The sequence below is a fragment of the Vidua chalybeata genome, chromosome 2 (assembly GCF_026979565.1).
Source record: "Vidua chalybeata isolate OUT-0048 chromosome 2, bVidCha1 merged haplotype, whole genome shotgun sequence".
Lineage (NCBI taxonomy): Eukaryota > Metazoa > Chordata > Aves > Passeriformes > Viduidae > Vidua > Vidua chalybeata.
In genome coordinates, this window is record NC_071531.1 from 48,921,779 (window position 1) to 48,938,022 (window position 16,244).

Here is a 16,244-nt window from a genome sequence, read left to right on the forward strand (position 1 = left end):
AGAAACTTTGGTTGTTAAAACTTTGTCCAGAGTCTCTCAGACTCTTCAGTGTCTATTCTGAGTTTTCCTATGTTGAGTTTCAGGGGGATAGGGAAATACTCAGTAGTATCACAGGTTTTAAATACCATGTGCACTAGTCAAACTGTCTACTGTATTTTTTGAAGTCACTCTTTCTTTTATGAAATGAAAACTAATTTATTGCAATTCATGTTTATTTTATGATGTAGTTAAGTATCTTACAGTTTTTTTCTGTTCATTTCTAAATGAACTGATAGACTATAGTTGGTCATTCCAAAAGTTGGGTGATCTTAATGAAAAAGCTGTTTAAGTGGGTAATGTATTTCATCTCTCTGCATTAGTGGCTTATTTGATTTTGTTCTGCTGTTGCCAAGAGGCTATCAAGCACTGCATTCATATAAAATTGCTGATAGATTCAATTGGAAGAACAGAAAGATAAATAGTTATGGCGATAATAGCTTTGTTTTTAAGCATTAGAAGATTAAATATTCACTGCTTTTTTTTAACAAAGATGTGATCGATAATTCCATGCCTGCAGCTATCATAATTTTGAGTGCTTTTGGATTAGTTACTGGTTACATTTTATTTATGTTTTGTTGCCTTTTTGAGTTTCCTTAAAGTTAATGAGAGACAAATGTAAAGATTTTTTGAAATTTCATCACTGGTGCTGCTAAACTATGCTCTGTATCTGTGTATAATCATAATTATGTCCAAATCCATGTGCCTGTAGACCAAGATAAGTGCCTAAATTTGAGTGTCATGTTGTACATCTTCTACTTAATTTTCTTCTGCCCTTCAGTCCCTACATCTCCACTAGTCACCCACTGAAAGCTGCATTTACCACCAAATACTTCTTCTGCATACCTGTGTTCATCCTTCCTCAGGTCATCAACCTATCTTCATGCTACATTCCTCTGTTCCACATTTTCATATGTTTACATCTTCCTATCTACTCTTTTTCTGCTGAACATGATGCTTCACTTTCCTCATACTTTCTTGACTTCTATGCAATTCAGCCAAAACCAGAACTTTAACATGAACCATCTTTTAGCACATCAGCTGCTAAACAATCACTGAGTGACTATGGACTGGCCTTTTTTTATTCCAGTATAAAGCAACCTGTTCTTATTTTAGATTACTGTGCTTTTGAAAGGCTGTGTTTAAAAGTAAATTCACATAGTGCTGTCATCCTCTGTATAACTCTGAACCCAGTTTCCAACATAAAATTATGTGGGAATAACTTGTTCTTCAAATTCAGTCTTTAACTCCACAGGAAATATTAAGTCTAGGTAGACATTCATTATAGGATTCAAAGTCTTGTAGGTTTCTATTCTCTTTGTTGGTACTGAAATAAAAATTTTAGTGTCTCACACTTTTTATCTTTTGTGCTCTATTTCAAGTCTTCAGTTGGATGTTTTCTTTCTTTGCATCTTGAACACCATGTCATTTTTTCCCCTTCATTTTTACTGAAATGGAAAGTTTGTTTTCTTATATCTGTCTATATTTGGGAGACAAATGAATTAGACCTTTTCATACCTCTCTGGAAAAGAGTTTGTACAGGTCTATTCTTTATTGAGTCTGAATTTCATGGGAGAGGAGCTGATGAAGAGAAGTAGACCTTTATTTCTTTTATAATTCCCTAGCCATTGATCTTGAGAGCACTGTAGCAATATTGTTTCTGGTAACTGTACTGGCATATCAGCCGTGTAAGGCTTTGATTGTTTCCAGGGTTTTTTTAAGTACCTAAGTAGAGTTCTCTGAACATATTTTACTCTACATTTCATTGCAATATATTTTGTATTCATACAAAAATACACACATGTATATGTTATTGTAACTACACATCTGTAATTCTAGAATTATATATTAAATTAATAATTCTCATTCTCTGCTAATTTCTGAGTTTAACTGAAGAGAGGGTCCTTAATCTGTTTCCCTGTAACAGAAGGGTGTAAACTTAACTATCTGGTGCAGTCTTTCAAACCTCTGTTGGTTTAATATGTAAGATGTTTCTTGGCTCTAACTTTCTATAGTATGTGAATCTACTGAATATATTTCATGGCAATTGAAATACTTACAATATTAATGTATGTTTGAAATGCTGTGTGACCATGTATTGACATAGAATTAATTTATTTTTATCTAGGGGATGTCCCACTTTGGTGCAAGCATTACCAGGTCCTAGTACACAAGTTACTGCTGGGAGCAACCACACAGCTATTCTCTTAATGGATGGCCAGGTTTTCACATTTGGAAGTTTCTCAGTAAGGCAATGTTACTTGCTTATGGGAATAAGCTAGTAGTTCCTGTGTTGTTCAGAGACCTTTCAAGACTGCTTATACTTGTTCTTACAGAACTGTGCATGACTTCTGCATGTCTTCAGCACCTGCTGTGTTTTAAAATGTAGCCTTAAATATTGTTCTGGATAGAAAAGCATAATGCCAGGAATTCTTGGTTTTTTTTATATTTTAATGAAGATGGTGATTTAAAACAGTGTTATTTTATAAGGTGCACCAGTTTTCTCAAACTCCTACTGTTTCAAGCTTGGTTCTAAGTAATTGTTGCCTATTCTATTACCTGTCTCCATTTGATAGAGAAAATGGTTCTTCCATAGAAACAGCAATGAGTTGCAGAAGTTCTGCTTACACTTGAGGGGAGGGGTTATTGCTCAGTACAACACATCTCAACTCCATTAGTCTTCTTTCATTTTCACATGGTGTATATTTCCCTATGTCCATGTGGAATCCATTCTTATATTCACTAAACAAGCATTTAAACATTGTGTACTTCCCTCTGTGCCTCCCTGTGTTTGCAAAGATGCCCCTTGTAGCGTATAACTATTGAGTTATTTTTACATGCTTTAAAAACTACGTACTGCTAAACATAACAAAAGAGAAATTTCAACTTTTCAAATCTTTTTACCAAAAAAAAAAAAAAATTAAAAAGTGAAGAGTGAAATTTTGGAAGTAGAAAGTCATATCCTGAATTAAAAGTGAGTAATATTTTGTTGTTTTTCACACTTTAAGCAAAAGCTTTGATGTCTGTGTTCTTGTCAAAACTGAACACAGTTCAGTGGACATGTAAAGGTTTAAGCTTTGCTGTCTTGCAGTGAAACTTGGCCCCTGAAAAACCAAGTTCACCCTTGGAAATAGGGTGTGTAAAAGCTTGTCAGTTGACTGACGCTTTTTTCCCCTTTCTCTAAAAGAAAAAAATAAGTTTAGGCCATATTTAGACCACTTGATTTTTGTGTCTGGTTTTAGTATTGTAGTACTGGACGGTTTGCTGAAAGCTTCATAAAGTCAAGACAAAATCAAAACAAAGCATGATACTTGAAAATATCTTCACCAAGTTTGCTTACTTATGTTGTTATGAAGAAAGATGAGTAATGTGCTGAACAGAAGACATTTGCTGTATATACATTTTCTATTTCTCTAATCATTTTAACTTCATTGACATGCAGTGTATTTTCTGTGCCTGAGGGAGGTAGATGTAGCATGAGCAGGTTTCTGGCAACAGTTTTCTACATACTTAGGTGCAGTATAGTGTTGGTCCATCTCAGTAACTAGTTGTACATTGAGGTAAGGCCCTAGATCTCCAGATAAGTGTTCATGAGCATGTCCTTGCTGAGGCACTGTTTTTAGCTCAAGTTAGATATGCTAATCAATTTCTAGGTACTTTAAGAGGTATTTGCTCTATAAAACTTAGTCCGTATAGGTTCAGAATTGAATGAAACGTGGACTGTCTATCTGAATATATATGAATCTATTCCTTGTTTAGCACTGACATTAATCAGATATTAAACATTGTAGGAAAATAATGCTTTTATATTTTATTCTGAGTATGGAGAGGAGGATTATCCATCATAGAGAGTTTGAGTTACTGTATTTAACAAAATCTTCACTTAAAAACCTATCAGAAAAGGGAGGAGTATATCTGTCAGTAACTTGTTCCTTGCAGTTAGATGTGTAACGCTTCACTTTGGAGCAGCCATTGTGTTTTGAAGGTAGCTTTGTGGTAAATGCTCTTCTAGCTTACCATTTTTGTGTGATAGAACAATTGAAGTAATTTATCCATCTTTGAGACTGTTACTGTCAGTTACTGATTCTTACATTCTTTCTACAGAAAGGTCAGCTGGGCAGACCCATTCTGGATATGCCCTACTGGAATGCAAAACCAGCACCTATGCCTAACATAGGCTCCAAATATGGGCGCAAAGCTACGTGGATTGGAGCGAGTGGAGACCAGACTTTTCTCCGGATTGACGAAGCTCTCATTAATTCTCATGTGCTTGCTACATCAGAGATATTTGCAAGCAGGCATATAATAGGCAAGAACTCTTCTACATTATTTAAATGTTTAGAGAAGTACTGGAGAAGAAAGGGGATTCAGTTGTGTAAACAACAGGAGAGCAACAAGTCAAAAACATGGATGGAGGGAATGAAAATATTTTTGCCTTCTAGTTTTACTGCATATTATGATCCTTTCTTTAGAAAGATGGTTTTTATTAAAAATAATAATGCAAAAGTCTAACCTTCACTTGCATTTAAATCCTACCACCATTTATTTTTTTTGCTGCAGCAATATATCTGTTCTTCCCTACTGTATAACATGGCATTTTCTAAGCATGAAGCATTAATGAGTGGTGTCTTCCTGTTTGCTCTTCTTGCTCCCTCATCTAGGTTTGGTACCAGCTTCAATATCAGAGCCTCCTCCTTTTAAATGCCTTCTGATAAACAAAGTAGATGGCAGTTGCAAAACATTCAATGATTCTGAGCAGGAAGACCTTCAAGGTTCTGGTGTGTGTCTGGATCCTGTCTATGATGTTATTTGGAGGCAAGTGTGGATTATAGCTATTAAAATAGTAATATATAAATCCTTTTTAAAATACTTTGCAAGGTTGGAGATTTGATTATACTTATTTTCCCTGTAAATGAAAAACAATTTTTTTGTGGAGTTGTGTTTTTTTGTGGAGTTGTGTTTGTATGTGTGTTCAAAATGGTTTATCCCTCTGTACCCCCCTTGTGTCCTTTTTGTTCATCCCAGGTTTTCCCATCAGCACCTGTGTGTCCATCAATCCCAAAAACCCTGACTCATGCCCCTGACCCCTCCCAGGTGACTTGTCCATCCTTCCCCTTTGTCTGGAGGCTTCTGCCGGGGTCACTGGGTGACTGGACAATGGCCCGGGGTCCCTCCCCTCCTCCCTCCTAAGTGGATACCCCCGTTGTCCTTCCCTCGGAGGGCCACTCCCAGGTCTTCTCCCATTGCCTGATCGGGTTTCCCCACCCTCCCTATATCAGGGCCTGTTCAAAGCCCAGAGCTCACTCTCTTCTGGGACCTTTTTGAGTGCTGTTGGGCTCTGGGGCTCTCCTCGGAGTCACAATAAATCTTGGACCTACCCCCAGAAGAGTGTTGCCTCCTTCCTTGCCGGTGGGATCAGCAGTGTCCTCGGAGCCACGAAGGCACTCTCTAAAGCCCAGCTGGGTTCAGCAGGGAGTGCCTCTTGCTGCCCTATTGCCCCGAAAAGAGCTAGCCAGGGCTAGCAAGAGATCTGCTCTTGCGAAGGCGGGACAAGACGCGGCAATTTTTATTCTTCCGTAAATATTTTTCACGTTTTTGGATAGTTTGTTCAAGTAAGCCCAAAACAAGCATCTTCTCTTGCCTCCATTTTTTTTTTTTTTTTTTGCGTCATTCTCATTCGAATCTCATAATATTTTGAGGATTCAAATCTGTTTTGTTTCTTTACTCTCTTAAATCCCTTTCCTCCATCTATTTAACACTTGACTGTATAACTTCCTTGCCATATTCAGCTGCCATATGTGTGTGTCTTAAATTGTTGTTCTTCTATCAGGCATTAGTGTTTAAGACCACTAGAGAAGGGGTGGAGCAATGGTATTCTTTTAAGTTCTGGGAGGTCAAAAGAAAGGCGTTCATTTAGATGGCACAGACATTCAGACCAATTGTATTTATTTCAGTCTTTGGAGTGTAGTCTTTGAGCAAGTGTAGATAATAAACCTTTGTTCCAACATGGAATCATAACATCCAATTCTTCTATAATTCTTCTTCTATATGTTAGCTGGGATTTGGAGAGAAATCTGAACATCCATTTCAGTTCAGGAGCGTAATGATATTTAAATTGTTTGAACACAAAACAAGTTAGAGTGATGCAGGGAACCAGCTAGCTAACATTCATCTGGAAAAGATGGTATCTCATAGGATCCTGTCTTTAAAAGCTACTTGTATCTTACTTTGGATGTTTTCATCCAGAATTGAGATTCAAGTACTTAACAGCCAATTAACATTGAAGCATGTGTTTGCCAGGCACGTTTCTGTATGACATTGGAAGTACCTTAGCTGGTTGTAATTGTGCATTTTGCACATCTGCAGGATTGTTTGAATCTCACTGGTACAGTTCTTACTTGAAGTATGCTGAGATTAGAAATAAGAGTAGCACCCATATCCCTTAGAGTTCTATATTTTCAGCATGTTTAAATCCACTGAAAGAGTCAATTCGTGAAATAAACCAGTTATCAATGGCCATGGCAATGCAGCAAGTTGCAGGGGAGGCATGGTAATGATACTCAACTTGAAGACAATAAAATGGTTATTCAGCTTGAGGAAGTACAAAGTCACATGTTAGATATTATGGGTAAACATGAATTGAGATATTTTACTGTCTTGTAGTATTTTGGGGACTGTAGAACTAAATCCAGAGTTTAAATACTTAACTGAAGAGTGGATTTTCTGAGACTGTGCAGATTTATTTCTCTGTTATATCCATTCTTCTTCAATACAAAATACTAAATCAGTCTGAAGAAGAGACATGTTAATAAATATGCCTATGAGTAGTTAAATACTTGGCGTATTATGAATTCTGGACATTTTGATTCATGCCTATTTAAGTGATGAATTCAGTTTCTTGTACAGAGACAACATTCTGATAATGTGCAGCTTAAACATTTCTTCAAAGGTTTGTGACTTAATCTCTTAGTGAAATTCAAGTGGATGTGGAATGTCACATGTGTGTATAAATTTGAGCATTGCTAATTTGTTAAATCCTGAATACATATGGTGCCCTTCAATATTTTTAGCTAAAACTATTTCTTTCTCCATTAGATTTTTAAAAGTGTACCAAGTGAAAATTCCTTTTATGCTTCTTCAGAACACTCCCATAGACTTATGTCTTCTTACTGTTTTTTCCTCTTGCGTAGTGGTTTCAAAGATTTCATCTTCTTTTTTCTATGTGTTAATCTATATTATAGAAAGTTTTGTATTCCCTTGTTTATGCTGCCCTTTTTTATAATCCCTGAAAAACTCATGAGGCGATGTTACCCATTTAAAAAAGCCCAAACAAAATACATTGGATTCCTCAGGATTTTTTTTCTCTTATTTGAAATTAAGCCTTCTAATTTTGCTCGGCATCTTTAAATTTTTTGAGCACATCTGCCATTCTGTTTAGTAGTTTTTTGCTAGTTACTTCACACTTCTTAATAGATAATACTGTTTTAACATTTGTTGGTTTTGAGAAATGTCGTAATATTTTTTGAAATTTCTAAACCCATAATATGACTTTTTTACTTAAGGTATAATAATGTTTTTGTATCTTTTCATTTGCTGGAGTGTTAACCTAGTAAAGTTTTCATGTATTTGCAATAGTGATGCTCAGTTTCAAGAGTTGATACCAGCAGATCTACATTTTACGTTAAATATCTTAAAAATGTAATTGTTGGTAATGGTCTGTATTTTTTCAGTAGATTAAAGGTTTTGTTCATTCTGCTTTCTCTTGCTCTAGGTTTCGCCCAAATGCCAGGGAACTGTGGAGTTACAATGCAGTAGTTGCCGATTCCAGGCTTCCCTCAGCTCCAGATATGCAATCCCGGTGTAGTATTTTGAGTCCAGAACTTGCTCTGCCAACAGGTTCCAAAGCTCTAACCACCAGATCTCATGCAGCTTTGCATATTCTAGGTATACATTTATAGTTCATGAGTCAGAACCTTAGATGAAATAAAGGAACATAACTTAATGTATAAACAAATTGTAATCTAAAAACTTCCTGACATTTTCAGTTGAAATTTTACTTTGTAGTCTTTCACCATTGCTCTTAACTTTTATAATTTGGCTGATGTAGTTATCTTCTGCCATCTTAATGATGTTAGAGGATTTTAGAGTTCTGGTGAAACTTGTTAGATACCTACATAATAAAATAAGAGACCTTCCTAGATGATATTCTTTGAAAGTCTGTGGAATAAAGTCAATGCTTGAAACTCTCAGAAAAAAAGAACTCAAACCTGAAAAAAGTTATCTTCAAGAAGTTATTTTTATTTTAAAGTAAATGCAGTATATTAAATCTTGTCCATTTTGTATAATGAGTCACTAAGAGAAATATTATTTCCTTTTGTAGTTTCTTTGTAGTCTAAAGATGCAAAACTTAAGTGTTCTCATGTATAGTGTGTTCATGTATAAACTGGCAATATGCAACATACCCAGCTGCTTCAAAGCACAGCTTTGTAAGTTATTTTAACTCACTTGTCCAGTGATAAGTCATCTGTTCCTTGACCTGCTTACTTTATTGTGTGCTAGAGATGTGATAATTTTCAACTCGAACAGTACTATTTTGTGTCTGTATCAAAGTAAGGCATATTAAGTACTTATGTATATGATACAAAACACCTTTTGTGAAGACTTTATTATCTGCTCATGATTTGGTTCCTACTTCAACTCTTTTTGGGTAATATTTTAAGTGTAAAAAAGAAAAAAATGTTACTGGCAATTTATTTGCCATTGGAAAAGTTTCAAAGTAGGTTTAATCACATTTGTTCATTATTCTGGATAATAAATGAAGTTTATGTTCATTAGCAAGCCTTGAGATTCTGCAGCAATGACCCTTTTCCTAATCAAAAGTGTAAAGCTACTTGGTAGCATATGTGTGGTGTAGGGACAAAACAGTTAGATGGCTTTGATTTTCTTAACTAGTATTCATTTCCATTTTTATAATTATAATCAACAGCGAGAGAATTTGATTTCTTTTTGGTTTTGCTTTCTTTTAGGTTGCCTGGATACTTTGGCTGCTATGCAGGACTTAAAAATGGGTGTTGCAAATACAGAAGAAGAAACTCAAGCAGTAATGAAAGTTTATTCTAAAGAAGACTATAGTGTTGTTAATAGATTTGAAAGTATGTAGACACTAAAATTTTATAGCATAAGCTGATTGGCTTGTAGAACAATAGACTAAGATTAATTTCATTTCTGTTGGGATTTTTTTCTGCAGGTCATGGAGGAGGCTGGGGTTATTCAGCCCACTCAGTCGAAGCCATCCGTTTCTGTGCTGATACAGATATATTGCTAGGTGGTCTTGGTCTTTTTGGGGGTAGAGGTGAATACACTGCTAAAATAAAGGTAGGAGTTTTTGTTTTGTTTTAAGAAGTATTATGTCTCAAAATCACAACTTTCAGTAATGCTATCTTAAACCATAATTAGTTTTATTTCTTGATGAATGACTGATATACCATGTGTGGAAAGCATTATACAGGTACAGTGGACGAAGTAGAGAGCTGAGAATTATTACCATATTTTTAATGAATTGGCCCATTCTTACCTTCACTAAGTGCTGTGCCATCTTAGAGATATCTTGGGCAGTTATTTTAGAGGTCTGAATGGTTCTGTGATCTATTTACACAAAGCTCCAAGGTCCACCAGCAGAAAATTGGTGTTGTGGGCTTCAGGTTAAAATCACATCCTGTGTGATGCATGAGGAGCTGTTCTCAAAAGCAGAAAAAGAGTCCTTATCAGGAGCCATTGCTTTCCACTTCCCCTGCCACTTCTTTCTCAAACTGCTGTCTGGATAGCTTCTGGGCTGGGATTCTTCAACTGAGAGCAAATGGCACCAGATACAATTAACTCTGTGCCAAATGTAGGCATGATTACAGGTGGAGCAAGTGTGCTGATTATTCTAAAATAAATAAATCTGGCTTTGGATAAATAAACCTCACAGAAACACACACTGGTGTCAGAGCTCTGGTTTTGGGTAAGTGTTCTCTGCTCCTATACTTATTAAGGATTTTGGTAAAAGATGTTATAGCTGAGATATTTGTTAGATGTTTGTATTTGTATATTCAGAGCTTGTTATTGTTGTTACTTATCATGTAGTGGATTATTGAATTTTCTACTACTATTTTCAGATGAATAGGTATTGAGGTTTGTTCTAGGGAAATAGATGACACACTTAGCAGTAACATTAGCTTAAGTCAACAGGAAATCCAAAATAAGTAGTTGCACTTTATTCTAGTTTAACATAATGACTGAAAATTGCAAATAACTAAGTACAGCCAAGAAACTTAATATTAGTCACGCCTTTTAAATACCAGAGATACTAACGTTATGATATTTCATATCTTACATTATGTTTTCAATTCATTTAGGATTAGCTTATAGCCAAGATAAGATCTGCCATCCTGCCAGAAGTGGGCTTTGTATTAAATAGGTAGTTGCAAGACATAGACATGTACTATGGTCCTTTTTCAAAATTATCAAACCATAGAAATTATTTGTAAGTAAAAAAACAAAGTTCTCTTAGGTATCATGTTTTGTCCCGGTCACCAACTGTTTATAAACAACTGACTGTCTCTGCTGAACTGTCAAGCTGTCCCTTTCCAGAGAAGCTGAGTATATCTTATGCTTATACAGTGCATTTCAGTCGGTGATGGAAAACCTGCAACTTCTGCCCAACTTGGCCATTTTTAGATGCTCTTCTTTTGTCTTGTTTGCAAGATTTAGGGAGTTTCTCCACTTAAAAATATATCTGGCTGATAAGTCAGTGTCAATTGCTATTTCTTAACAGTTGTTGCCTGACTTCCAAATGTGGTTTTGCCTGTCAGTGACACTAAGTAGTAGTTATTTTTGGGAAGGAAGAGTAGTATACTATTTCCAGAATGCCAGACAAGAAAACGTCATATTATGAGGTTTCTAACACCTAAGACATAATTCTCTTTTTCTTATTTCACCAGTTGTTTGAATTGGGTCCAGATGGGGGAGACCATGAGACAGATGGAGACCTCCTTGCTGAGACAGATGTCTTAGCATATGATTGTGCTGCCAGGTAAGATGTTTAGCTTGCCTACTTATACCTGTTTCTTGATCGTAATTTTTACTTCCCTGTACACATTTTAGTATCACTTTAATATCAACAGAGATGGTCTACATCGTTAGAATTTTGTAGCAAAATTGACATATGTAGGGAAATAGTAAAGACTTGACATGTGTAGGGAAATAGTAAAACACCAAATGTGTTCCCAAACCATTATGGTATTTAAATTTAAAAAAGAAAAATAATCAAATGCTTGCTCTTGTATAAATCCCAGTCACATCCAGTCTTCCTATGTTGAGACCACAAGACAAAATATTGCAGCAGCTCTTTTGTGCATATGGTTGGGGTTAGCCATGTTGTAGCTTCTTTTTCATTCCCTGTAATGAAGTAATTTAAATTTTAAATGATATGTGATTAATTCTTTCAGGTTTAAATCTTATCTATCAATCCCCTAAATATATATTCTATTAATTTCTTTAGTACTTACTGTAATTACTAAGAATTTATGTATAAGTTCTTGTCATTAGCAAACATTTTCTGAAATCAGTATTATATAGTACTTTATAATTAATACTTTGCTTGCAGTATTATATATTAAATGTAATTGGGTTTATGTGTGTTAATTTAGCTTAATGTCTTCTTACTCTGTTTGGCATTGATATGATTGTTCACAATTCAAGATCAAGTGTGACTCAGGCAATCGTAGGTCTTTCTGAATTACTATTTTTTATTTACTATAGTATTTTGGATTAAAAACTTTAGAGTTTTGAATATAAATAGATACAATTTAATACCATTACTTCTCAATTTCTTATAATAATTAGAGTGCAATTTGTTAAAAGTTAATATAAAAAATAATTAGCAGCTAATGTTTTCCAAAATTTACTTTTCACAGAGAGAAATATGCAATGATGTTTGATGAGCCAGTACTCCTGCAAGCTGGCTGGTGGTATGTTGCCTGGGCAAGAGTGTCAGGACCTAGCAGTGATTGTGGATCTCATGGACAGGCCTCTATTACTACAGATGATGGGTATATTTTTTTCTATCCTTTCTATTGAAAACTAAGAGCTCTAATAAGGCTTGAATAATAACTAGGTTATTTGTCTTTCAGTGTTGTATTTCAGTTTAAAAGTTCCAAGAAATCAAATAATGGTACAGATGTGAATGCAGGGCAGATTCCACAATTACTATACAGGTAATACTTGAACCTCTGGAGAAATTTACTGACATGTTTTTTTTGGTTTTTTTTTTTTTTTTTTTTTTGTTTTTGTTTTTGTTTTTTTTGTTTGTTTGTTTTTTTAAAGAGAAATATTAAATTCATTATCACTGTGTTTCATGAAAATATTATTGTATTAAGCAGAGTAAATTGGTATCAGAAAATGTGGGGAAAACTTAGTGCCTTTGAGAAAAGTAATGAAATTATACCCACATTTATTTCCTTGCTATTTTTCTTGCAGTCATCCTGCATGAGTCTTGAGATGTTCATTTACATCCCTAGTATCTCACAATTTCATATAACATGAGTAATATTTTTTGCTAGTTGGAAAGTGCTCTATTTGGTCACTTTCAGTTTAGGAACTGTATACTCTTGATCAGATGATGTTAATGAAACAAAGCCAAAATCTACAGTGCTTTACAATAAGTTACCATAAGCTTATCATTGCCTTGATAAATGTTATGTATTTTAATAATCAGGAACTCTTTCACTATGTTGATAGTATATATTACAGATGTTTTCAGATAGATACATAACATAATTTTTATATTTTGTGTGTGTATAGAATTCCCCTGACCTCCATGCTGAATCTGAAACTTAGATATTTTTTTTTTATATCAGTTCTCTTGCTGTGTCCTTTCTAAGAATGTCCTTTTCAAGATTCCTCTGCAGAACAGTTCTTCCATTAAGCTTTCTGTCCATAGATGCCCTGTCCTTCTAGGTGAAGGTTTCATTTTGATGTATATGAAGTCCTGGCATGACAAATTCATGATTTAGGTGATTTCTGTAGATAGATGGCTGTAGCCAAAAGGCAAACAAACCTTGAGACCTCTGGAGACCAATGAGTGGCACAAAAGGGAAGATTCTGTACTGATAGATGCTGTCTGTATTTTTAACCTCCACATATATTTCCTTTCACAAAACTGGTGTTCTTTTAAGGAATAACATTTCTAGTCTTGATGTCATCTAAGGAAATACAGTAGATACTTGTAATAATTGCATGTAATTAAATCTCAACCTCATTTTCAGTTGTCACAGTACTACTAGTTGGACAGAATTCAAGATACTTGGTTACTCGTCTAGAATGATTAGGAAACTAGAAAAAGTTGTGTTGAAACTGGCCTTTTTTTTTTTTTTTGAGAATTAAAACTTTTTCACTTTGGTTCTTTTCCCCACTCGAACAATAGAAACAGTAAAAATTACAAAAGTTAAAAACCAAAACAAAACACCAAACCCAACCCAAAACTCTACTAAAAGTAAAAACTGGAGATTTCAAGTAAGTTCTGAAATTGTTCTTCCAGGTTGCCAACAAGTGATGGCAGTGCATCCAAAGGAAAACAGCAAACTAGTGAACCCGTACATATTTTAAAGAGATCTTTTGCCAGAACTGTCTCAGTGGTGAGTACTATCAAGAATCTTCTGTGTTTCCTGCAAATTAATAGATGATTAGGAAACTGAAAGATGTAGATGTGGAAACAGTGATGGTTTTGTGCTTGCTTTCTCAAGCACACTGATGGAATATCTTAGTTTTTTACTTTTTCTGAAGATTTCATTTTGATGTTCAACACCAAATACTTTTCTTTTGCTTTCTGAGGTACAGCTTCATGAAATTATTTACCACATACAGTAATAATAGTAGAAACAAAACTTTAGATCCTCAGATTTTTTTGTGAACTATCATGTGATTCTATTTAGCTTTCAAGTACTGTAAATGTCATATAGTGGCCATGGTCTTGCAGATCATAACTGTTTAAGAACAAAGTGAAGACAGCCCTGATAATACTTTATGACAAGAATATATTATGTCAAAAATCAGTGTTGCATTGTTCTGTAGATAAATCAAGTAAAGTTTACTGAAAAATCTCCATTACAGGTGAATACATTGGTTCTTAAATAACTCAGAGGCTTTTACACATACTACACATAATATTCTAATATAGCTTATAGGTAGATTTTATTATGGTATTACAGTGAAGTGTCCCTTGCATTCTCAGTGGATTTTTTTTTTTTATTCTTAAGCAAATTAGAATCGGTGTGTTGCATGGTAGATGTGTATAGACATAAATGTGTTTTCATAATAAACATAGATATAGATGCTATTCGCCTTTCGTCTAATATTGATGCAGAACAGTCATTTCTTAGTTTTTAACACTAATTCTGTCTTTGGTATCCTTCATACCCTGAAATAGGAATGCTTTGAATCTTTACTGAGCATTCTTCACTGGAGTTGGACAACACTGGTGCTGGGAGTTGAAGAACTTCGTGGGCTGAAGGGTTTCCAATACACTGCTACTCTCCTGGATTTAGAAAGGTTGCGTTTTGTGGGCACTTGCTGCCTGAGATTGCTGAGGGTCTACACCTGTGAAATATATCCAATATCAGGTATTCCTCTTAGTTCACTTGTTTTGTATTTATTAGCAAATGACCTACAGGGCATTTATGGTTTGATCTAAGTATTCATGTAGGATATGATATAAAATAGATTTGCTCACACAGATTGTTTTATTGAGCAATTAACAGACTTGTTGTCAGAAACAGGAAATTTTCAATTGTCTGATAACTAAGTATCCTAGTACCACATGTTTACACTGTATTTTAAAGTTAATTTCCTATTTGACTGGTCAGTTGAGCGGTTTTGGACTATTTGTATCTTCTTTTTTCCATTTCTCTACATTGTGCTTGCTGTGGCGGTAAGCACAGTGTGAATTTGAAAGATTGTGTTTTTCATGCCTGTACTTTAACAGTGCTCATTAAAACACTGTATATATTATATGTATGTAAGTATATATTATAAAAGATCAGAAAAGTAGGAGTTTTTAATGCTCAGGTTTCTTTGATAGAGTTTAACACCCTGTCACCGTTTTACTTTTGGAATTAATGTCTCTGATTGTAGATTCAACAATATTGCAAAATTCACAATTTTTCTATTTGCATTTAAAATGTGCATTCTAACATGAAAATATTTCATTATTGTACATTTAATGCTTCTTTGTGTAATCTTCTAGCTACAGCTAAGGCAGTTGTAGAAGAAACCAGCAAACTAGCAGATTGCATTGGAAAAACTAGGACCTTGCTGAGAAAAATTTTATCTGAAGGAGTTGACCATTGCATGGTGAAGCTGGACAATGATCCACAAGGATATCTTAGTCAGCCTCTCAGTCTGTTAGAAGCTGTTCTTCAGGAATGCCATAATACATTTACAGCTTGCTTCCATTCATTCTATCCAACACCAGCTCTCCAGTGGGCATGTCTTTGTGACTTGCTGAACTGTTTGGACCAGGTATATTAAAATGGCACAAATAACTATAACAGCTTAGCTTGTCCTATTGCTCAAATTGAAGCCAAGTAATACTTAAAACTGTTACTAATTTTTTGCATTTGTCCTGATTTGCGACTTGAGTTCTGTTGTGTTTTGTACTGTTTTTTTAATGTGATTGTGTATTGGATTTGTCTCTGGTTCTGTTTATTTGGGGTGTTCTCTAAATGTAGTTCAATAAGAGCCTAGGAACTTAGTCTTCTTTAGCTTTTAAGATTCTCTGTGGGACAGTGAAGAAAATTTGTGGTGCTGGTAACTGTCAGCACCTGCTTTTTCAGTGTTGAGGCCGTGCCTTTATATGTGCTTACTCTTGCTGCATGTTGCCTAAGAGCATCCATGTAGTATTTTTTATCACTAATACTTGAGTAATTTCTCATTATTAAACACTACAGCAGTGCTCTGATTCAGCCAAGTACATGAGAAACAGATGGATATACTATTCTATAATCAACAACTTTCTTCTTTTGCTTATTGTGAATGAGCATCCCACATCTAAACAGTGTAGTTGGTTGCTTGCATCGCTTGTGGTAAGATGCAAACATTTAGCATATTCAACAAACCTTTCATATACAATTTCATTTAGCATATACAATTTCAAGGAAGAATCTGTTCTT

At 34.9% G+C, this 16,244-nt stretch overlaps 1 protein-coding gene across 18 annotated transcripts in view; it reads left to right on the forward strand.

Annotated features, from left to right (window-relative positions):
* The window catches only part of MYCBP2 (MYC binding protein 2), a 175,355-nt gene that overhangs the window by 74,521 nt on the left and 84,590 nt on the right, over nt 1-16,244 (forward strand). For all 18 annotated transcript variants that reach the window (XM_053936636.1, XM_053936620.1, XM_053936621.1 and 15 more), the window contains 12 exons: nt 2,165-2,282; nt 4,141-4,345; nt 4,698-4,851; nt 7,808-7,980; nt 9,063-9,188; nt 9,284-9,411; nt 11,019-11,110; nt 11,994-12,128; nt 12,210-12,293; nt 13,616-13,712; nt 14,504-14,696; nt 15,320-15,594. In XM_053936636.1, coding sequence (XP_053792611.1) covers nt 2,165-2,282; nt 4,141-4,345; nt 4,698-4,851; nt 7,808-7,980; nt 9,063-9,188; nt 9,284-9,411; nt 11,019-11,110; nt 11,994-12,128; nt 12,210-12,293; nt 13,616-13,712; nt 14,504-14,696; nt 15,320-15,594 — 1,780 coding nt within the window. The remainder of the gene's footprint in view (nt 1-2,164; nt 2,283-4,140; nt 4,346-4,697; nt 4,852-7,807; nt 7,981-9,062; nt 9,189-9,283; nt 9,412-11,018; nt 11,111-11,993; nt 12,129-12,209; nt 12,294-13,615; nt 13,713-14,503; nt 14,697-15,319; nt 15,595-16,244) is intronic.